This window comes from Scomber scombrus, chromosome 23 (genome assembly GCF_963691925.1).
Source record: "Scomber scombrus chromosome 23, fScoSco1.1, whole genome shotgun sequence".
NCBI classification, from domain to species: domain Eukaryota; kingdom Metazoa; phylum Chordata; class Actinopteri; order Scombriformes; family Scombridae; genus Scomber; species Scomber scombrus.
The window spans coordinates 5,866,528-5,890,735 of record NC_084992.1 but is presented as its reverse complement, the minus strand read 5'-3'; the positions used below and the strand labels follow the sequence as shown (position 1 = coordinate 5,890,735).

General features: G+C 39.4%; 1 protein-coding gene and 1 non-coding gene across 2 annotated transcripts in view; one reads left to right on the top strand and one right to left on the bottom strand.

Moving 5' to 3' along the window:
- Positions 1-3,280: 3,280 nt before the first annotated feature.
- col4a6 (collagen, type IV, alpha 6) overlaps positions 3,281-24,208 on the bottom strand; it is a 112,700-nt gene continuing 91,772 nt past the window's right edge. Inside the window, exons 16-46 of the mRNA XM_062445403.1 lie at positions 23,469-23,538; positions 23,246-23,353; positions 22,914-23,060; positions 20,803-20,919; positions 19,932-20,089; positions 19,637-19,819; positions 19,372-19,555; positions 17,606-17,650; positions 15,705-15,776; positions 15,271-15,378; positions 14,538-14,756; positions 13,950-14,108; positions 11,578-11,748; positions 11,331-11,474; positions 11,049-11,171; positions 10,093-10,274; positions 9,942-10,005; positions 9,772-9,846; positions 9,110-9,217; positions 8,870-8,977; positions 8,705-8,776; positions 8,361-8,480; positions 8,147-8,263; positions 7,898-8,059; positions 7,664-7,762; positions 7,364-7,516; positions 6,893-7,009; positions 5,961-6,152; positions 5,560-5,731; positions 5,153-5,267; positions 3,281-3,541 (exon numbers count right to left, since the gene is read on the bottom strand). Of these exons, the coding sequence (XP_062301387.1) occupies positions 3,281-3,541; positions 5,153-5,267; positions 5,560-5,731; positions 5,961-6,152; positions 6,893-7,009; positions 7,364-7,516; positions 7,664-7,762; positions 7,898-8,059; positions 8,147-8,263; positions 8,361-8,480; positions 8,705-8,776; positions 8,870-8,977; positions 9,110-9,217; positions 9,772-9,846; positions 9,942-10,005; positions 10,093-10,274; positions 11,049-11,171; positions 11,331-11,474; positions 11,578-11,748; positions 13,950-14,108; positions 14,538-14,756; positions 15,271-15,378; positions 15,705-15,776; positions 17,606-17,650; positions 19,372-19,555; positions 19,637-19,819; positions 19,932-20,089; positions 20,803-20,919; positions 22,914-23,060; positions 23,246-23,353; positions 23,469-23,538 (4,125 nt within the window). The remainder of the gene's footprint in view (positions 3,542-5,152; positions 5,268-5,559; positions 5,732-5,960; positions 6,153-6,892; positions 7,010-7,363; positions 7,517-7,663; positions 7,763-7,897; positions 8,060-8,146; positions 8,264-8,360; positions 8,481-8,704; positions 8,777-8,869; positions 8,978-9,109; positions 9,218-9,771; positions 9,847-9,941; positions 10,006-10,092; positions 10,275-11,048; positions 11,172-11,330; positions 11,475-11,577; positions 11,749-13,949; positions 14,109-14,537; positions 14,757-15,270; positions 15,379-15,704; positions 15,777-17,605; positions 17,651-19,371; positions 19,556-19,636; positions 19,820-19,931; positions 20,090-20,802; positions 20,920-22,913; positions 23,061-23,245; positions 23,354-23,468; positions 23,539-24,208) is intronic.
- Positions 4,112-4,185, top strand: trnan-guu (transfer RNA asparagine (anticodon GUU)). The gene has a single exon. It is a non-coding gene; the product is annotated as a tRNA-Asn (tRNA).

Here is a 24,208-nt window from a genome sequence, read left to right as displayed (position 1 = left end):
AGTTCCTGAAGGATACCAAAACCAAGGTCCTGGAGTGGCCCGCACAGAGCCCAGACCTCAATCCTATTGACAATCTGTGACGGGTGCTCAAAGTGAATGTCCATGCTCGGAAACCACGCAATTTGGACCAGTTGGAACAATTTGCAATGGAAGAATGGGCCAAAATCCCTCAGGAGACCTGTGCCAACCTAGTAAAGAACTACTCTAAGAGGTTGTTGTCAGTTGTGGCTCAGAAAGGGTACACTATTGACTATTAATGGCCAGGGGGCTAATAATTTTGGATTTCTCATTTTTGCCCTTTTTTGTTTCAACTCATTGTATCAATAACATATCCTAATCAAACTTGTCAACTTTTGTCTTTGTAGTGTCTTTGTTTCCACAATAACAAACACGTGTTGTTAATGGACATTTCCATGGAGAAATCAAGAATTTTGACTATTTTCACAAGGGGGGCTAATAATTTTGGTCACAACTGTACATTTGGTTTGATTCACTTTCTTTTACATATTTTGCTGTTTGTAATCACACTTCTGCTTAAAGGTCTGACTGCATCTTGTTGTCTCAGTACTTTGTGCAATGTCAATACATTTTATTTCTAATCTGAGGAGACAGTCAAAGTGGAAAGAACCATGTTCTCACATCAGCATTAAAAGGAACCACTTCTGCTTTTTTTTTGTTTTTCTCAGTCAGTTAAATTCAGTGTAGGAACTATATCAAAAAATCAAAAAATCAAAGAGGCATTTCATGATGCCTGGTAATGTTGTTTGTGTACTTGGTATTAAAGTGTAAAAAAAAATCTGATATTTGAAATCAGTATGAAGCTACAGTACAAGGTGTTAATGATTTTTAATTTGGTTAAGCCAAGTTAACAGATCTCAAACATTATCTTTACACTAACTCGATCACAACAAAACACACAAAACCACACTTAAAATGCTGATTTCCTCTTTGAGTCCATTTCAGTCATGCATGAAATGTTTCTCATGGTCTTTTTAATAATTCTGCATTAGGAATCCTCCAGTTCGTTTTGAAACTTTATTTCAAAGTGTGTGACCACAGAAATACATTTTACATTAACAGACATATAATCACCATTTTTTGTTATCGGTCCTTTTTTCCTCTTTGAGGAAAAACTGCATTTTTTTTCTGTCACTCCAGGCACTTATACAGTTTGTTGCTGCTGCCTAATAGATTCTTGGCTTTGAAACATGGGGTAAAAACCAAACAGATGATAAAACCAGTTGTAATGTCTGCTAAATCATCAGATTGAATATATTTTCCATATAAAACATAATGCTAAAAAGGCATTTTTTTTGTCATAATATTTAATGTACAGATAATTTTCTTCCCATTCCCTCCCACCTCAGTAAATAAAACCAGGGGATAGTATTATGACTTGGGTCAAATAATTACAAACTAAATCACAATACCACATATGCAGATGAAAAAAAAAAGAAAAGAAAAGAAAAGAAAATAGAAAAGTAAAATGTGACATAGTAATAAAATCAGGGCTAACACCAGAGAGATAGATCTATGTGCTAGACACAGTGGTCATAGTGGTTACACAATGGTCACCCAGTAGCGTTCACTGTCCAGGGATAATGAGACAAGGATCATATTGATCAGGTTCACTCTTCTTCTTTTTTTTTTTTTTTTTTTAAATGTTTGAATGTAAAAAACAGATACATTCTGATCAATCACACCATATACTTGCATATCTCTGCAGCTCAGTATTCAGATGTCATGTGTAAAGGCTGCAAAATTTCCATTTATAGGCAGAAAATAAGTGACTTCTTTCTTGTATTTCATCCGAGGACAGTGAAATGACACAGAGACTGAAAAAAAATAAATCAAAATAATACAAAGAGCTAACATCATTTTTAGACTTTTGCTCTAATATACTTGCTGGGAAATACAGTAAGCACTATATACAGCAACAATTAACATTCTATCAGGCAGCGTTTGTTGTGTTTGGTTACTTCCTGTTGATAATATAGTGAAAATTAAGGCTTTACTTGGATTAAAAAAAAAAAAGAAGCAGTTTGGTCATAATATAACAATGAAAGCCTGTGAAAGCGAATATGGAGAAATATGCCCCCCTTTGAGTTGACTCGTTTATTGTTTTAACCCATTGCAGGAGTTCACATCAGTGCAATATATATATATATGAATGGGATTTTCTTTCAGCAATTTTAAGGGGGAAAAAGTGCTGCTTTGCCTTTTTTTTGTTCATTTCATCGCAAGCTTTTCTACAAAAGCTTAATGTTATGTGTTGCCTTTCAAGTCGACTGTCAGGGTTTTTCGTAGCACCAAAAAGTCACATTGTGAAATAAATGTACAGGAATCACAGGCATAAAAAACATGTAAAATGCATTGTAAAGTTAAGAGACTGCACTGGTAATGTTGCATGTTTTGGCACAATAATTAAATCATGCATGTATTATATTATTGCTGGGCTGTTACAATCTAAAAAAACTAAACATGCAAATTCACCAATGCAGTAACTGCTGAGGGTGTAGCCGGTCAGCTTTAAAGAAAACAAACTTGCGACGTAAATGAAGCAGAAGCGACGTTTTATGGAGGTCGTTTCACTAAAAATATCTGTATGAATCATTATGAGGTGAACTTTATGTCTACTCAAGTAAAATCAGTTCATAAAAATAATATAACTACTTTCAGATTGTATTCACCTGTAACAGAAAACAAGCTTTTACCGCTGTTACTATTTGATATTATTCTCTGAACTGATTCATTGGATGCAGACATCTGGCTCTGCTGATGTGAAAGTGGTGCAGTGCTATCCAAAAAGGGGGGAACAGGGTTTGGGTGGTTGGCACTCTCCGAGGTAGCCGAGAATGACTCGCGCCAAAAACCGTAATGAGAAGAGACATAAAATAAACACAAAAGAACATACACAATATAGCACCATTGTCAGTGATAATCTAGAGAAGAGCGATCACACTCGGGCCCTTCTCTTTCCATTTCCTCCCTCCTACTATTTTCTCTTTTTGCGTCTTTTTAAAAATCTTTATTAATTAAGCCATTCATTCCTAAAGGGTTTAAAACAAAAAAGATTTGGCCAACCTTGCTCAACTCAATACTGAAACCACCAGTGAAGCAGGAGAGGGTCTGATTTTCAGTCAGTCACATGTTCTCTTTTTTTGTTTTTTGTTCTTGTTTTCTTTTTAAATCATCTCATCTTTCTTTGAGATGTTACTATATCACCTCCCGATGTTTCCCTCCATCCATCCTTCACCACCTCCTCGTCCTCCTCCTATTACTACAAGAACTTGCTGCAGACTTGGCAGCGGCTGACTCTGAAGCGCTCCTGGCCTTCCTTCAGGGTCTCCTGCCCCGGAGAATAGCGGAACTCCTGGTCGGGCTCCACGGTGGTTAGCCAGAAGCTGAACTTATTGGCAAAGTAGTGGCAGGTTCCTTTGGCGCCGTTGCACTCGATGAACGGTGTCGCGCGGAAATCTTCCAGGCAGGAGCCAGGAGACACCAGGGACTGGCCGCCACCTTCAGCGCCAGCCGCTGTGTGCTGCATTGGGAAGGGGGAAAAAATATAGAAGAAAGTTAATAATTATTACATTTCACCCAGGAAAGCAAAAGTAAAAGCCCCTTTAAAACTCTATTTATTTATTTATTGCCTACTTTATAAGGATGGTTTGTCAAATATACTTTTATTAATACCGTAATGCTTCGTAGTATTAATCAATCAATACGTCAATCTTTATTTATATAGTGCCAAATCACAGCAAAAGTCATCTCAAGGCACTTTACACATAGAGCAGGTCTAGACTGTACTCTTCAATTCAATTTAAAGACATACAACATTCCCACATGAGCAAGCATTTGGCGACCGTGGCAAGAAAAAACTCCCTTTTAACGGGAAGAAATCTCAGGCAGAACCGGACTCTAAGTGGGTGCCTTGACTGGTAGTAAGACTAAAGAAAGCTGTAGCTACAGTATGGTGGAGTGAGTGAGATCGACTGTTGTTGTACTTCTTGTACCCTAACCCTTCCCTATTTCCCTTTTAGATCTAAACAGCAATATAAAATGGGTTGGCATTGAAAATAGACTATACACCACTCAGCCGGATCCCAGAACAGTCTCTGTGGCGCAATTGGTTAGCGCGTTCGGCTGTTAACCGAAAGGTTGGTGGTTCAAGCCCACCCAGGGACGAAAATATTTTTTGCATAAACAACCAAAAACATTATCTTCGATGTTAAGTGTGAGAGAATCTGGGATAAATGGGAGAGTAAATTCATCCGTAGCGCTACTTCTTGTATCCCAAAATCAGTTCATTCCATTGTTAACTGAATATGGTTAAAACACATTGTGTGTCCTTAAAGCTAATGCTTTTTTCTATATATACTCATTAGGTGGGCAAATCTCTCTCTGGGATGTATTCGGTTAGGGTGTTGGGTTGTTAATCAAAAGATTGATAGTTCAAGTCCACCCATGGATGTAGTTATTGATTATTTTTTGGGCTTTTTTTGCCTTTATTGTACAGTTGGTGCCAGAGAAGCCTACAGGAAACAAAGGGAATGACATCCAACAAAGGTCCCTTGCCAGACTCGGTATATGGCAGGTCTGGTGTAACCATTCAGCTACAAGAGTGCATATATACATTATTTTATTGGAAATTAATCTGTTTAGCTGCTGTTCCAACGTTTATTAAAACAAATAAAACCACCAGTATGAATTTTTTAATCTTAGTTTGACCTGTTTAATTGCCTCAAAATATTTTGCAGGCACCAAATATTGCATTGTAGCACCAAAACAAACATGTGTCATTTTCTGAATAAATTTTGGGGGGGAAAAAAGAAAACAACTCACAAACCTCAGACAAAACTGTCCAACTAGAGTAAATGTTCTCAGAAACATATTTTAAACTACTGTTTAGCTGTAAAATGAAAAGGTCACATGGCAGCTGGACGAGGAGGACATGGAAGGACTCAACACTGCTTCGGTCACAATTACTTCAGTATACCTTTATTTAGCAAATAGCTATCCATCTGGTGAGGCTCAATGTCATTTATAGCACCTTTAACTAAACTAAACCCTAATCTAGATGCTGGTATTTGCTTCCTGAGAAAATTCCTATTTTATTTCTGGAAAGATCCCGAGTGTTTAGTTTATCACTTACCATGAGGAAGGAGTATCCTATCCAGAGACTTCTCCAGCCGGCCGGGCAGGTGGGGATGGTCATGTCCTGACTGTGGACTGCTACAGCCTGAGATGGAGCCTCACACACTGAACACCTGGATGGGAGAAGACGCGCACATTTTTATTCTATTTGCAACATTTGACAACAAATGAGAAAAAACAGAAATCTGTCTTTTCATTCTGCCAGTTTTAATCTTGTGTTCCTGTTAACTGTGTAGAGCCAACAATCCTCTGAAGGTCAGTTTCTCTCTGCAGCTCCATATCATGCTAAACTCTAAAACCCGCCCACTTTTAAGCAATCCAATCAAATGCAAAACATGTGATTTAAATCCCTCTTTTGGTGTTCGGAGTCCCAGATATTGGGGGTTCACTGAGCCAAAACTGTACCTGCTGATGTAAGGCTGTATCTGCTCCTCGGCCACAGGCATCATGGGAATGGGAGCAGTTGTGGAAAGCCAATAGGATTTGTCGTTGCGGCTGGCGTAGTAGCAGACCTCGTTGGGGGAGCAGTAGAGGAAGGGGATGGTGCTGAATCTGGGGAGGCAGGACCCGGGCTGACCTGGAGAGACAACGACAGAGACAGAGACAGAGAAATTAAACACCTTTAAAGAGCAGATTTTGATCAGATCAATTTTTGCTTTTCTTTGCATTGCTGAATGAGATGGAAGGACAGGATTGAGTTTTAACAGTTGTTCCTGGTCACTGATCAGCGTTGACAAAGGAATACGACAAATTCACACCTCTTTAATGACACACTACTAACATGAATATTAAAAATGCCTCCATACCAAGGTCCTGGTTGTGTGCCTTCTCCTGTCCCTCCACGTACAGCAGGCTGTAGCCCTCCCACAGCTGAGCCATGCCCTGAGGACACATGGGAACCTGCGCGTTCTGGCTGTGCTTCACCAGAGTGTAGCCGATACTGAAGCTGCGGCCGACACCGCCGGCAGGACCGGGGCGACCGATTGAACCGGGGCGACCTGAGGAGGAGGAGACCAGAAGAAATTTGGACAGATGTTAGGAGCGAGAGAAAGTTGTGTTACAGCTGTTAGTGAGGCCAGTAGTGTTTTTCTTTTTCATGTTAATATAACGATGGTCCAGGTAATGGCGTGGGGAGATAAATGGGTTAAAAGATTGTTTTTAAGTACTTTTTTAGTTGTTGTTAATGGCGATATACTGTATAGTAAATGTGTCAACTTCAGTAGTTACAAACAGCAAACTAAATCAAATAAATAATGAATCTCTTTTTAAAGCTAAAAAAGCATATTAACCAAAATTAAAGCATCATTGATATACTTTTTCGTTCCTTTTTTAAAAAAAGTTCACATCTTCTAAATGTAACTGTTGGATAAGTAACTAACCAAATTCTATTATTAAATAATATTTTACATTTGTCAAACTGTAATGTAATGTAATTATAATTGGTTAAATGATTTATAGTAGCTGTGATAAAACATCAGAACATTAACAGGACATTCATATGCGGTCAGACATATTTTTGATTTCTTCAATATCACTTTCTTTTAATGTCACATTATAAAATTAAAATATTAAACTTCATAAAGTGATAATGACAGGTGTATATGTAATAATGTGAGTCTATAATTATATACAAACAGGTTTTCTAATGTTTTCTACTAACTTTAGAGGAGAATTTTTGTGTGTGAATATTTCTTATTAGCTGCGTTAAGATCTGAGACAAAATAGTTGGACTACTGACCTTGTTCTCCGCTGGGTCCAGGGAATCCAGGGGGTCCGCCGTCACCGAGTGGTCCGGGCAGACCAACAGAGCCGGTCCTGCCCAGCTTACCCGCAGGGCCAGGACGACCCTTAGGACCTGAAGCGGAAGAGTATTTTACACAGATGTAATGGAGGCTAATTTACCATCACAGATGAATAGGCCCTTGAGACTAGCTCTAATTGACTCACATTCCAAAAGCATCAACTATTAGAAATACAAAGTCAATATATTTTGTCAATAAGTCATTATGGTCTCAATGGCTGAATTTGGACACTCTAATAAGTGTGCTGGTGTTCCTTTTGGCGATTGGTGCTCCGTTAATACCTTTTGAAGGCTAATAGTGCTAAACATTTTTGGCATTATTCTTTAATAGGTCCATAAAACAGGTGAAATATTTTGTATGCAAAAGTGTCCTTCACATGACATGTGATGATTATTCAAAACACTCACCTGGACGCCCGGGCAATCCAGACTGGCCGGGCCCTCCGGGGAAACCAGGGTTTCCGCTATCACCAGGAATTCCCATGTCTCCGTATTTTTGCTCAAAGGGTGCAATTGGCCTGGTCAGTATGACGCCGGGGGGACCTTTACCACCTTGACGACCTGGAGAGAAAAAGATCGGGAAAGAGAAGGATTGAAGAAAGGGGGAGAGGGACAAGTTGAATATCAAATCAAATAAAGTAGCAGTAAATGGCACTAATATCCTGTACTGTCACGATCCACTTGTGGAAAGTCTGTAGGTCATCTTACCTCTTGATCCCTTTGGTCCTTTGAGTCCATAGTAGCCAGATTCACCAGGGAAACCTTTGAGACCAGGGCCTCCGCTGAAACCACTATCACCTTGTTCTCCTGAAAAACAAAAATAATAGAGCTGTCAGCATTAACCATTAATCAGGATGCGATTAAGGGCCTCTTCTGCAAAAGAGGAAAAAACTGGGCTCATGTTATGTTTTTGTTTAAAGCCTTAATGAGGATATACTTCACCTTTGAAACCAGGGCTGCCAGGCAGTCCGGAGCCTCCGGGGTTTCCTGATTCTCCTTTCCTGCCGGGGGATCCGGGGAATCCCGGGAGCCCAGAGTCACCTCTGTCTCCCTGGGCTGTGCCTGGACCAGGTGGCCCTGGAGGACCTGGAGGACCCTGGAAACCTGGACAAGAGAGAAAAAACGGGTTAGAGAAGAAGAAAGTTGAGGAGAGGAAAGTAAAGGAAAGTGGGTTAGAGGAAATGTATTTACCATTTTCTCCATCCAGTCCGGGGTAGCCTGGGTCTCCTACAGGTCCAGGAATGTCTGAGCCCACAGTCTCACCAGGAGGTCCGGGCCGACCAGGGAACCCTGGGAGTCCAGGACCACCTGACACACACACACACACATACACAGGCAGTGATGAGTTTGATTTTATTTCATGTATATTCCATTAGCGCTTTCCTGTCTTTGAAGTATGTCTCACCTTGGTTTCCTCTCTCTCCCTTCGCTCCAGGATATCCAGGACCTCCAGCATAGGAAACCCCTCTTTCTCCCTTCGCCCCTGGAAAACCGTTGGAACCTGGGAGACCTCCTCCACTCCCACCTGGAACCAAAGACACCAAAACCCTTCATCATATGGAGAAATTATTTATAGAGGACAACACTAACAGGTCTAGAGTTCTCCTTCAACTTCAAACGGATCCTTTTCTTATACAACTTTAAAACACAGTTGAGGTTATTTAAAATTTGAAGGGTCTTGCTTGAGGCACAGTTGGAAGGATAAAAACATCTTTTGGAAAATTAGAATCTGGTGTATCAATTCATTACCTGGGGTCCCAGGGAGTCCTTTAGGTCCACCAAGGCCATTAAGTCCGTCCAAACCAGGGGGTCCCGACAAACCTGCAAAAAATGCAACAGAGTGAGCGTCTGTCTACAGCCTTTGTTGTCATTTGTAAACAAATGTGGTCGTGCATTATTGTTTTTTTTCCTCACCTTTGGATCCAGGTCCACCATTACCTCCAGAAAGGCCAGGAGACCCATCTTGTCCTTTTCTTCCAGGATAGCCAGGCAGACCCTTTGGCCCGGGGAAACCAGGGGAGCCTGCAGAGAAGAGCAGGTAAGCATGTTAATCTCCTGACTTCCTCAGAATGTAACTCTCTCTGCTGACTTGATTGAAATGTAAGGGTTTTCTTGAAATTCAGATGTTTGTCTTTGGAGCTTTTCCTGTCTCACCCATTATTCCAGGCCGTCCTGCTTCACCAGGACCTCCCTTTGATCCAGGGAAACCTGGACTTCCTGGAAAGCCGTTGTCGCCAGGGGCGCCATCTCTGCCAGGACCACCTGGAGAGAGACAATCAATCTGATTGGTAAGACATCTTTTTTAAAAGTCTTTTGGTTTCAAAACATGTGTCAGAGGTTTTGAAACTAAAAGACAAATCAATGGAAGCTCCCCTTTGTTACAATCTTTGCAAAATGTAACGAGATAGTGATCCAGTTGGTTCAGAAGAAACAGAGAGTATGTTTTGTGTGTAAAAAATTTGATTTTGAGAATCTGACACACTCTGATACGGCCTTATACAATATCATATACAGTATGTTTAAAGTGTTGAAGAGGCAGCTCCAACATTTCGTTGGAAATTGATAAAACAGACACTGAAATCCAAATGGAAAAAAAGAGGAATATAAACCATATAAATGTAGTTGTATGTAATAAGTTAAAAACAAAGACATACACAACTGACACTAATAAATACTTTTTCATAATGTCTTGCTTTTTAAATAAGGAATCACTTAAAGATCAATTCTTGTCTAGAGAAGACAGGAAACAGAACTATATTTACGTTAGGGGGTGTGGTTTTTATCCTGACCAAACACATTGGGTCATTATATCTTACCTGAGTAGCCTGGATCTCCTGTCAGACCTTTAGCTCCTGGACCTCCAGGATATGAGTAAGAGTCTCCAGGAATACCTGAGAAACAAAATGTGTGAGTCAATGGATGGTTTTATAAATTATTGGATGCATAGATTTTTTTAGTGTGTGTGTTTTCTGTTATTTATAATCACCTTTGCCACCAGGACGACCAGCTTCTCCAGGGTTGCCAGGGAAACCAGGTGAGCCATCATCACCCTTAAAGAAACCATCAGAACTTGAAGCTTAGGGTCTGAACTTGCTGCATGAGTGTCTTTGTAAATGCACTTATGTGTGTTTCCTTACCCTCGGTCCAGACATGCCAGGGAATCCCATGATTCCAGGTTCTCCCTTCGGTCCGGGGAAGCCCGGGCCTCCTGGTTGTCCAGGGTATCCAGGCACTCCCGGCTGTCCTCTACTCTGCTCAGAGAAACCAGGAAGTCCAGGCAGACCCTGACGACCAGGCAGGCCTGGCAGACCTTTGTCACCTGTGAAAGCCGACAAGGAATGGTGGTTAACTCTTTGGAAAATGACAGTTTATAGCAATGGTGGAAAGTATAATGACTCATATACTTTGCTTTAGTAGAATTTTGAGGTACTTTTACTCCAGTTCAAAATTTCCATTTTGACGCTAATTGTCCTACAATACATTATTATAATAATTACTAGTTACTTTTCCCGAAGAGATTTTACATATGATCAGTTTATACAATATGATGCATTGTTAAAGATTACCCAAACATGCATCAGCAATGATAATCCCATGATGAATGTAATAAATACAACACTCTAAATGGTGTGATTTTGCATATTGAGTACTTTTACTACTAATGCTTATGTACTTTTACTTTAAGTAAGACTTTTATTGAAAATGTAGTATTTTTATGAAGCTTTAGCAAAAATTCAGTCACTGAGGCTTTTTTGCCTGCATAAACCTATAGTTTTATTTCTCATAATATGAATTCTTTCATCTCCCTCACGCATGCTCACTCATAATTTCCTTTGCTCTCATTATCAATTGAACTACCTGTTTTTCACATCAAATGATGACATCTATCCAATGGCACAGCAGCACACTTCCATTGTAAGCCTATCATCTTGTGGCTGTCTTTTAAGATAGACTTTCTCTCTTTCTGCAGTAGTTGCTGCTGTTTTTTGAGGTGCATTGAACTCAAAACAATGTTTAACATGTACGGTCTCCATCTCAATCTGTGCTGTCAAATGACAGTAAAATAGTAGAAAAATAACAGAAGTAGTGTTACCTCTGGGTCCAGGGAAACCAGGAAGGCCGCTGCCTCCGGGGATGCCGAGGTCTCCTTTCTCCAAATACTCTACAGGAAGAATTGGAGCGGCCACGCCTGGGCGGCCAGGGTATCCGCGGTCACCTACAGAAGAAAACATGTGTATGTTGGTGTGACTCACAGACTTCATCATCATACTGCTAAGTCTATGGTGGACCATAGTGGAAAAAAAGCTGACCCCTTTTTGGGTTATCTTGTGTGTATCCTTTTTGACATCCAAAAGCATGACTATGGAAACACTACCTTTCAGTCCAGTGAATCCAGGACTGCCAGGAAGTCCATCTCTTCCGGGCCCTCCAGAAGCTCCCTTCCCTCCAGGAAACCCTGGAGAACCAGAACGACCCGGTAGTCCAGGGAAACCCATCAGTCCAGCGAAACCTCTCTCACCTGTGTAAATAAACAGATAATATAAAGGGTGTTAGTCACTGTAGGGAGATGTTATCAACAGATATTGACACTAATGACTATCATAGCTGTAGCTCTATCCTACCCTTCCTTCCTGGGCTTCCTGGGATTCCTTCTCTGGTTGGTGGGCCTGGAGGTCCAGTTGGTCCCATTGACCCTGGTGACCCAGGGATGCCAGGCAGTCCTTGGGCTCCCTTCAAACCACCACGCGCTGGGAAACCGGGGTTTCCTCTTTCTCCCTTTCTACCAGGAAAACCTGATGATCAACAGATGGATGATGGGACAAATGATGGATGATGACACAAAAGGAGATAAATTCAGTCAGAGATAAATCAAACTGAAATGTGGAGAAAAAATAGCTATACAAATAAATTAATAGAAAATAATATCAATACCTTAAGAGTATTAAAAACAACAAATACTGGGTAACAAACATGTAATCTTACCTTTCTTTGAATTATATTTCAACTTACCTCCAATACAATAGTTTTTAAGTTTTTAAATAAATAATAAAGACAAACAAGTTATCGATTTTTTCTATTCTGAGTACACACAACAAACACAATTTGGCAAAAAGCAGACAACAATGTAAACACACATTGTTTCGTTGCCTTTGTTAGGCTGCAATTGCACTTTGATTGGGAATATTATTGAATGGATACAAGCATGATGTGGCTGATTTCAGATACATATGCAAGGATTTTAAATGTTTACATATTTGCAAGAACAAATCTGGCACTCCCAAATACAAAAATTAATTTGCTTGCTCTAAGGCTTTTATTTTAATGCAGAATAAATGCTAAATAAATTGAAAAGTCAAGTGCAATTCCAGACTGAAAGAACATGGTTAAACTGCTTAAGGTTTGGTATTAAAGTTTATTATTACATTCTTAAAAAGATGACCCACTTTCCACACCTTCGTTAGAAACCTAACATATCTGTTACCAATTTGTTACTAATCTGCACAGCAGATGTTGAAAATGAGTCATTTTTAAGAGTGTAGAAAAAGCCTCTAAATTGATAAAAGCAGAGGCAAGATCGTTAAATTGCGTTTGCACCAGGAGCCTTTTTGTCAAACAAGCCTACTGCAATTAATACAATGTTCAAATCTATAGTAGCACAGATTTGACTAAACATGTAAATGAACTACGGGGGTTAGTGCTGGCTGCAAAAGCAAAAACCAAATATCAGCAGTAACATTTCTCGGGAGAAATCTCTGTTTATGAATGTCTCACAACTAAAATATCCATCTCGACTCACTAATTGACTTTTAAAAAGTTTTTTTTTTTTATAAATTCCACTGTGTCGCCCAGCAGGGTGTGATGACTTAATTTCTTTTCTGTGTCATAGAGTCTGCTTTACATTTTGCATTACAGTTAATTACAGTTTTTGACCAGACATTGTAATTGTGAGATTCATATGTACTTATACCCACAACATGAGTTGGCTTAATGTCCTCTGTCTTGTTTTCATTCAATTTATTCAGTGGAGATGAATAAGCAACATATTTTTCCTTTTTTTTTGCAATTAGGGAAATTAATATAAGCATTTAACAATAATTCAATAACATATGTATGATTTGTAAGGTAATAACATCATGCATTTCAATATAATTGATCCTCCACTTGATTCTAGAAAATTGCTTCAGTAAAATTGTATTTTAAACTATTTTAAAACTGTGTACATTGGTAAAGGTCAAATTGGTAAATATTCTACACTTTTTGGAAAATAAATATTTTCATACCCGAAGCCTGACTCCGATATTAATCTAGGTATGGACATGGACATTTTTTGCAGCAGATGAGAGATAGAAAGTAGGCAAACAGTTTGATGGAGATGGTGGTTAAAGGGTTTGGTCTAATGTATAGCAGGAGGATGGAAGGATAGAAGCAAATGATAGAGCCGATGAGAGAATGGATGGATGGATGGGAGAGAGAGAGTTTCTCACCTTGGCAGCCTATAACGAATGACCCAACCCCAAGAGGAAAAAGATGGAGGGATGAGAGGATGGATGGAGATGATGATTGATGGTGGTGTGTAGAAAAAAGAGGGAAAGAAAAAGGAGGAGGAAACACAGGACAAGGAGAAATACAACACAGAAGAAGAAGAGATTCTTTTGGGTGATGCAGAGTTTAAATAAACAACAAGAACAAAACAGGCAACTGTGGTGTCTGATTGGTAAATGAAGAATTGTGAAAGAAACACAGTGAAAAAAAGGGAGGAATGAACCAACACTGATAAATGTGGAGCAGATGAGTGGTGAAAGACAACAGCCAAGACCAAATGAATCATATTTTTTCTTATTTTACTGTAAATCAGGCTACAAATCTCTCCATTTAAGATTTCTCAAATACAGAACACGGAGCCTAAAATGTCTAAATGTCTAATAAAATCCAACAGAAGTCCGGTTAGCCACATGTTGAAACATAGACATGGTTGCTGAATCTTTTCCCTCACCTGGTGGTCCGCTCAGTCCCTTGGCGCCAGGAGCTCCGGGTCGACCGGGATATCCACCGGTGAGCTCACCTGGAGGTCCAGGAAGGCCGGGACTACCAGGATAACCGTCCAGTCCACGTTCTCCTTTCAGTCCAGGAACACCGGAACGCCCGTCAAAACCTGATGGAGGAAGAAAGAAACATTCCCACAGATATTACTACAACTGGTTTATTACTTGTACTACCACTAATAACACTGTTACTACAAGGTATTTCTACACCTACTCCCATCACACTCCCAATACTACTGCTGCTTGTATAACTACTACTGCTGATGCTAAATGCTACTGTTGATATAACGATTAATACTATTACTTCTACTAACACCACGACAACAAATACTACCATGTTATGACACTGTGACTATTATTTCTACTGTTGCACAATTATTGCTATCACCATACTGCTATTTCTACTATTACCACTACTGCTGGTATTATGAATGCTACATCTGGTGCAATTACTAGATACTGCACTTACTTAACAAAAGTAATTGTACAATAATACTGCTACAGTTTTCAATTTTACAATGACGATCGTTCAGACCCACCAGGTGATCCAGAGCCTCCTGGTGTCCCAGGCAGACCCTTGTCTCCGGGGGTTCCCGGAAAACCGTCCCGTCCTGGACTTCCAGGTGTGGCTCCAATTACGTCTCCAGGTAGGCCTTTGGCTCCGGGACGTCCCGGAGCACCATCCTTTCCCCTGCCTCCATCAAAACTCTGTCCTGGAATACCTGGAGCTCCAGCATCTCCTCTTGGTCCAGGGAAACCTGCAGGGAGAAAGGGGTAGAGGAAACAGTAGAGGTGATTGAAGAGGGTTGGGGTGGATCAAAGTCTGAATCACTTAATGTTGTGAATGGGTCCACAATAAAGGCAAGAAGTATGTGCATTGGTCCAGGCCTAATCTCAAAGTCTTTAAAACTTTAATCCCAGTTTGATTAACACCTGCTGTTAATATATTTATAACAATTATCTTTATAAAAAGGGTCCTAAAATTGTAACTCAATCACTTTTAGATTAAAGGATTATCTTCAGCAAATAAATAGATAAATAGTTCAGATAACTGAAACAACCTCTGTGTCTTATTAATTCAATTATTGACTTTCAAGCATTTCCTTTTGCTGGTAAATATTTCTTTGTAGTATTTTGGAGAAGCAAAATATAAACTTGCTTCTCAATTGTTTTACCAGCTTCATCTGAAGCCATTCACTGTTCATCACAGTAAATATAGGCACTGATTCTACTCTAGATACCTGTGCAAAAACAGATGCTCTGCAAGTTTACCTTGTGGTCCAGGCTGACCTCCAAAGCCAGGGTCTCCTCTTTCTCCTTTGGCACCATCAAACCCTGGACGCCCAGAACCTCCTGGGAAACCTGACTGACCTTTAGGACCTGACATTTGCACACAGGTACAGCTCCAATTATGCTCATTATTCAGTTTGACAGTTTGCAATGGTGTTGTTTTTTTGAAAAAGTTTAATAAATAAGATCATCAAGACCTGTGTAGTTAGAAAAACAGTGATACCCTGAATACACAAAGGAAACAGTGATATCCACAGAGGACACAACTCTGTCTTTGGCAAGCAATAATCATAAACTCAAACTTTAAAGTTGTCATGTAAAGCTGCTGTGTAGTTGTGTACTCTGCGAATCATATATAATATGTGCAAAATGTCAAAAATAAACCATAAAGCTATTAAACATCTGTTGACTTTTACCTGGTGGTCCAGCTCGACCGGGGTAACCAGGTGCTCCATCCTCACCAGGTATGGTGCAAGGTAACACTGTGCCTGGTAGTAGTCATATACAGGTTAGCACATACACTTTAATAGACGCATACAGTGAACACATGGACTCACAATTGTAACATTAACTAGTTCTACATCACTACACACTGCTCTTACTAAGTGCCATCAGACCTGGTCCAAATAAAATGTACTCACATTAGATTTGCAACATGGAACATGAATTAAAAACCGAATTTCTTTGCGTTTGAAAAAAAGTATTTGGCCCAGGTCTGAATAACACATACAGTAAATATAAACAAAAGTTTTGAGAGCAATTAATATAACACTAAATGCCTTGAACAATTTACCAGTAATGATAATAAAATATACAATATTCTGTAATGAACATCATTAAATTCTTGGTTGAATCCATTTTTTGAATGGCTCGCAACGTTGATTGTCTGTCGCCTCCATTCATGCCATTACTTGCTGATCATGAGAATTATTTTATGTTATAGGTCGAATGTCGTTAGTAGTAAATTCATCACAATGATGGGCAGAGTTAAAAAAAAAAAAAAAACTAGGATATGAGGAACAAACTGATAATTAGAAAAATTCAATGTTTTGTTGAGATTGTTTTTGGGAAATCAATTCTACCATTTCCGCTGCCCCTCACCCACCCTCAAAAAACAAAAAAAATAAAAATAAAAAACCCCTCACTGGTTAAAAGCACTTAGCAGAGGCAGGGCTTGAAAACATGCGCCAGGTTTCAGCAGCTTTGATTGGAGGAAGAGGAGGGTACAAACAACTGCGGCTGTCCAGTGATCATCGGAAGGCACACCTGCCATGTTTCAAGAAAGGTAACGCCGCTCTGAAGTACCTCAAATTCTGACAAAACCTCAAACTCAACTGTCAATCATCGACTGACCCGGCCAGAGTGGAATCCCTGAGACGCAGGGAGCGAGAGGCTTCCATCGGCTACGTCATGAACAAATGATTGATAGCGAGCCAATTGTTTTCAGAATACAAAATACTTCATTTCTCAGAATGACTTGCTTTCAGGGAGTCTATCTAACACTAGCACTGTGGGCTGCTGGTTAGCTGAGACATTATAGATTTCACTTCAAATACTTGGCTACAAAACCAGAACATTAATCTTGATCCTCTGAATAACACTAAGCACATGTACAGACTGCAAACAATAGATCAATCAGTCACTGAATGTGCATTAAAAAAAGGTCAATCTGATTGCATTGCATGAGTTTGCCCTTAGGGGATTAATACAGTTTTTCTAATGTAATTCTAATCTTATCATTTGGTAACTGTATTTTTTATTTTTTTATTTTTTATTTTTTTTTTTTTACAGTGATGTGTGATCAGGGTAGACAGTGATAGCTGTATCTACAGAGCCTTTTATTCATATCCATAGTTAATCATTTTATTAATGCTATTTATTTATTCAATAATTTGTCTAAGGATTGCACAAACTCTAGTAGATTTGTGCATGTGCTTGCTTATTTAGACAAACTTTTGATGGCATTTGGCATTTGAAACCAAGCTTTTGGGTGTTTTGTTCTTCAGCTAGTAATTTTGTCAAAAGAACATCTTCACATTGTGACTGCATATTTTTTTAAAGCCAAAACACAGTGACCTAATAACCAAACCTCTTGTGTGGCACTGTTTATTTCTACTCTAATGATGTATCTGAGAACATTTCCTGTTAGGCGGATAAGCGAGAGTGAGTAAATTTTGCCCTCAGTTTTCTGCTCTACCACATCATTACTTGAGGGATAGTTTTTCCACCAGTCGCTGGGCTGCTTGAAACTAAAAGCTACAAAACTCGATCCCAGGCACATTACTCTTGCTGGTGGATGAAAAAGTTAGTTACCCACCCGTTCCCTCTCCGGTGCCATTAACCCCTCCACAGCTGTTTTCACCTGGACAGATACACATGCACAAGGAAGGTCAGAGAGATGGAGGGATGAATGGATGGAGAGAGAGAGAGAGAGAGAGAGAGAGAGAGAGAGAGAGAGAGAGAGAGAGAGAGAGAGAGAGAGAGAGAGAGAGAGAGAGAGAGAGAGAGGTAAAAGATGGCAGCATACAAAGCCAGTCAGGGTCATTTGCATGCGCCAATCAAGCAATTAAATATATATATTTTTTATCATCAAACAAATATCAGCAATCATTCAATTACTTCAAGGCTCATTCAGTTAAGGCAAAAGCATATTAAAATGCTTGCTTCAATGTAAAAGTGCTTAAAAACAGGTTATTCCACTCAACAAGAGAAGAGAGAGACACACTGACAAACACTTATTATCAAAGTGAGACAGAAATGGAAAAAAAAAAACTCTTCTCATTCTCTTTCAGCTCTTGTGAGTGACAATAACCTTCATATTAAGAGCAAAATGAATCAGTTGTTTAGCATTAGCATCACGGTATGAGAGCACACACTCATACTTGGCCAGCTGCTGCTGAGGACTTTGTGTCATTTAGTCTCAGAGAGGAAGAACAGAATCATTTTTGTATGAAGGCTGCTGGTAGGTTACATTTTTACTCATTTAGAAATATGAAATTCTTTTATCTGACTGACACATCAAATCTTTGGATATTTTAAAAGCTGGAACCATAAAATTATTGCTTAAGAAATTATTAAAACTATTTTCATTTCTTTATCAAAATAGTTGCCAATGAATTTTCTGCCGAATTGTTGCAGCTCTACTTTTTTCATATTAATCCAGATGTGCACAGATATTATTGTATTGCCTAAATCTAAGCCTGAATCAGGGGTCACAATAGACAGAGCAGATACGGCTTCATTTTAAAATGTTACAAGCCAAAAAAACTTTTAAACAACACTTTGCTGCAAGTTTTTGTAGTGAAAGCTACGGGATTTCTGATATCGTAAACTCTGCTGACTGTCAACAGATACTCACGGGACAAATGTGAAGAAGTGAGGCTCAAAAACTTTAAAAAAACACCAGCATTTCACTTTAAAAGATTGAACCAAACTCAGGGATAATTTACTGTTGTTGTAAATCAAATAAAAACCTCCTCTGAGACTAAAGAAGCACAGTGGTAGTTGCGCAATCAGCAAATAAAATCTCATCATTGTGCATCAATCAGTCAACTAATGAAGCAGTTTATGGATTATAGATTATAGAAGAAGTTTATAAGCACATTAATGGAGACCATTAATCATGTAGTTAACAGTATGCAGCTGCAGCCGAGGCATGAAGGGCAGGAAGCTGCTTTGGTAGAGAAAATCTAACTAGAGCCATGTTGTCCCTTCAGGTCCATGAGGAGCTGGTGAACCAGGAGCTTTTTGTCCCTAGAGATGGCTTCTAATGGTTTAAGGTGTTAGGGTGAGGTTGCTATGGCAACTACAGTACATGGTGGATGGACAGTAATGGGATGAGATGGATGTATGGTTGGGGAAGGGGGGGGGTCACCTGTGGGGAGAATATGGTATAACACACACACACTTCCTTTCTCACTTCTTCTCTCTCTCTATTATCACATTCATGGACACACACACACACACACACACACACACACACACACACACACACACACACACACACACACACACACACACACACACACACACACACACACACACACACCTCCTTTCGTCACTCTTTCACTCATCATCACTTACCTCTTGGTCCAGGTAAACCTGGTTGCCCTGGCAACCCTGGTAATCCAGACTCTCCCGGCTCTCCGCGGAAGCCGGGCGTTCCGACGAAGCCTTGGCCAGGTTCTCCAGGGCCACCAGGACGACCTTTTTGTCCGGGGAACCCTGGGAAACCTTTCTCCCCGACTGTACCGTAGCCAGCGTCACCCTGGAGAGGAGATGTTTGATTGGTTCTTGTTTCTTAGTTCTTATCGAAACCTACTTTTGATTCTCTTATTAAAGCACTCACTGGGGGTCCAGGGGCTCCGGGGAAGCCAGGCAGTCCATCTCTGCCAGATTTTCCAGTTTCACCTGTAGGTCCTCTGGGTCCAGTAGATCCAGGCTCTCCTTTCACTCCCACACCATAGTTAGGATAGTAAGACGTTCCCTTTTCTCCTTTACGACCGAAGGTGCCACTAGGACCAGGACGACCCTGAAGGAGGACAACAGGTGGTATAAGTGACAGAAAAGATGTGTATGCTTCATTGTTAAATATTCACTGGATTCAGCTATGACAGCTGTGTGTGCGTGAAGTCTTTACTTACAGGAGGTCCCTGAACACCGCCAAAGCCAGGGGAACCAGAGTCACCGAGTTCACCTTTTCGTCCAGGGAAGCCAGGGGTGCCGTCCGCCCCTGGGGCACCAGGTGATCCTTGTCCCCCTGAAAAGCTATCTCCACGACAAGCACAGTCGCCCGGATCCCCTGGAGGATAAATGGATGGAGGGATGCGGGGATAGTAAGGATGAGGGTACAAGAAGTGGGAAAGAAGATAGAGGGAATATGAGTAAAAGGGTGAAAAGGAAAGAGGAAGAAGAAAAGGATAAAAGTATTAGTGGAAATATCATTATTATCATTATAGATAGAACCAAGACATCACATTTATTTTGTTCTTATTTGGCAAAAAATGTAATTTTCTGACACAAATAAACTTATTGCAGGCAATAAAGTTACAGATAAGATACCAAGATAATATCCTCAGTATTTGCGGCTAAAAATGTCGGGGCTTGAGTTTCCTGAAAAGCAGTTTACACTATGATTTAATACCAAAAACTTGTCAAAAGTCTTTAATTTTGACACTTTTTTGGGCAATTACGATGACATAATTGACTGATTGTAAATATAAGTGGAGAAAAAAAATTAATTTAGACTGTTTTTACATTTAAAAAAACAGAAAGTTCGTAAAAAAATTGCATTATCTGGAGGTACATTGAGGACTGCAGCATATCAAAATGTTGGGATGAACCCCTGGCAGGAAAATTGATGTGATTTTGAAAATGACAGAACATTTTTAAGATTGTCCTGGAAAAATAAAACATAATTGAAACATCTGGAACTGTATTTTGGACTCTGAAGAAAGATGATTTTATTTTCATTTGATCATAATTAAGAATGCAGGTATGAGTATTTATGTGTACCTCTGAAGCCTTTGAATCCTGAGTTACCCTGCGGTCCTCTGGAACCAGGTGACCCAGGCTGTCCGGGGTAACTAGTACCAACTTGGGAACCTGCTAAACCATACAGTACACGAAATCAATTACAGTTCAAATAAAAGAAAATTAAAATAGATTAATACACAAAGTAAGAAAGACTGATTTCACACCGTTTAATCTTGAGCCGATTGTGGAAAAAATTGATTCCTGTAATGCCCCTCTTTTGGAGGAATTTATTTTCTTACAATGTGCTTTTTTAATTAACTCACAGGAACCCAAATATTTAAAGCTCAGTATCACAGTGTGAAATTAGTTTGCTCTGTTTGGTTCATCAGATTTGATAGAAGATTTGTGCTGCTGCTGCTGCTGCTGCTGCTGCTGCAAGATGACAGTTGCTTATCTTTTTGAAAAAGCATTCAATTGTTTATATCTTATTGAAAAATAAAACAGCATTTTATTTAGCATGAAATAATTCAGTGATTTTACATTGATTGTAATGGCTAAGATTGGCCGCATACGACACATGTGTAGTGTTTGTCAGTTTGGCACTAACATAATGTAAACAATATGAAAAGGACACACATTCATCTAATGTGGTGTAGGTAGAAATGTATTAAAGGAAATAGTGAAAATGAGATATTTACATCTTCACAATGAATTGAAAGAAAATTATTCTGTGGAACTATAACCATTATTATTAGGCTTCCTTTCAAGTTGTATCTCCATTTTATTTATTTATTTATTGTTACCACAAACATAAAGTGTTCCTTTGCTTAATGTGTTTGTATAAAAATGCTGCGGCCATGCCTCAATGTCTATGTAAAATCAGTGAATTGTGCTGTTATGCGACACCTTGTGGCCAAAGATGAGAAAGCAGCTTGGAGCAGAGAGGCCATCTCATCCAAGCCTAAAGCTTACAGCTGCGCTCTTCTCAGCTATACTTACCACCACACCCTGCACAAAGTACAGCATAAAGAAGAGCGTTTTGGCAGTTAGGATGCTGTTTGCTGAAAGTTGAATTTGTTGGTTTGATTGTCGCTTTGACAAGCTGAATGTTGCCATGGTGACCATAGCAATAGCATATGCCTGCCTTAAGGACAGTGGTTCCCAACCTTTTTACCCTGTGACTCCTTAAAATAAAGTAACATCTACCTGGGACCCCTTCTCACATGCTGCATTGTCTACTAGCTAAGTTACTGATTAATGTCTTGATTCATTGGTTAATATTTTTGTCCATAAAACGTCAGAAAATTATTATTTTTTAAAAACCTGTTAAAGGTCCCCACAGACCAAGGTTACATCTTCAAATGTCTAGTAATGTCTTACTAACAGCTCAAACCCAAAGATTCAGTTTATCATCATCTTCGATAAAGTAAAAGCAATACATCATCATATCTGAGAAACTGAAAAAATCATATTTTTTGTTACATTTTTGCTTGAAAAATTACTAGAACGATTATTTAATTATCAAAATAGCTGATCAACCTTCTGATGTTCAATTTATTGACAAATACACTAACCTTAAAGCATTAGAAAGATGACTTGTTTATCTGAATAACTTTATCTGAAATTAACAAGAAGTAAAACAAAAATAGGCTTTTTTCTCCCTGTATCCTATCCTGTTGTATCGTCTTCTGACCCCTTTGATTAATCCAGCAATTCTTTGTGGGGGTCCCGACCCCCAGGTTGGGAACCACTGCTTTAGGATACCTGCTTTTCACTGGCCTTTTTCGTTGCCATCAGGATAGATGACGCAGGGGGGAACGGACAAGCCTTGGAGAACAGTAAAAATCATTTTTTATGGCTCTGTGCCAGACTGATAAAGATGCTGTGTACTTATCTATAAGTTCCTAATGTTTGCATCATTTTTTTCATAAAAATAAGGACAAACTCTGTCATTCTTAGCTTGTTTCATACAAAGACTCCAGCTCACAATCCTGATAACTTAAATCACAGTTAAAATGAAACACATTTAAAAAAACAAAAAACAAACAAGAACAGAAGTTTAAAATAGTAATTATAATGATCCATTTGTTTTATGGAATAATAACTTCTCATTTCATCTCCCAAATAAGCAACTCAATCGTTATCCTAACCTGTTGGGCCTGCAGGTCCACGAGGGCCGGGGGATCCGGGAAGTCCAGGGGAGCCTGGGATTCCTTCAACGCCATAGCTAGGTGGCCCTGAATTACCTTTCTCTCCTTTTGGGCCTGGGGTCCCTGGAAAACCTGGGGTGCCACCACCTGCACACGTAGCATTAGGAGAGAGGAGAAGATTGGTAAATTTAGATGTTAATCAAAATGATATGTTAATGTAAAAATAAACAGATTTCATTGCTTTGGAGTTTGATTAGTGCAGTTTATTGATGATTTGTGGATCCTTAATAGAACAAATTAACAGCTGCAACACATTTGTGATGTTGCATTACCTGGGCCATAACCAACTCCTGGTCGGCCTGGTGGCCCTGGGAACCCTGGAGCTCCTTGGTCACCGGGAGCACCAGGCAGTCCACCTAGACCCGGGTTACCGGGCTCACCTGCAGCCAATCAGAGAAAAGGTGTTTAACACAGGAACATATAGATCAATGACTCACAGTCAACTAGCAATTGAGTAATTAAATGAATAGTTTGGATTGTGTGTGTTTGTCTTACCTTGAACAGATGTACCCAAACTATTAATGTAAGCAGGAGGTCCTGGTGGTCCGGTGTCTCCCTGGTCTCCCTAATAGACACACACAGTTTAGGACAAAATGTCACAGCAGAGAGATGTCCGTCTATTTAGATTTGACTTCATCCTGCATGACAAAAATTTAGTCAACTGAAAATAATCCAGTTTGACTTATTTGTTGTTTTTAACTATTTGCTAATGTGGATAGTGATCAACCTTAAAGAAGTTAACGTCAACTTTTAGGGAAAGAACCCTCCTGCCTTGCATTAGATGAGAGGATTGCCAAGGATTATGATTTTATGGTTAATATTAAACTAAACCCAACAGAAAGTTATCTTAGCTTAGCATTAAGACTGGAAACAGGGGGAAAGAGCTAGCCTGGCTCTGTCAAAACAAAGTAACAACATTTTCCAGGGTTAGGGTTACACCTCTAAAGTTCACTAATTACTCTGCACACTATATCATTAATTTCTTAATCAGGAAAAAAAGTAGAAGAATAAAAACATGTAATTTTAAGGAACTGGATAACATTTTTTGCTACTGATCTCCTTTCCAGACAGGAAAATGTATTTCTCACAATGTCAGACGTTTCCTTTAAAACCTATTTGCGCCTCAGAAATAAGAAAATGAGTAATTACCCATTCACATTATCCTTCTGCATAACACAAATATTTTGTATAACAGCAAAGTTAGATTTTCTAGGTTATCGACCCTGAAGTAAAAC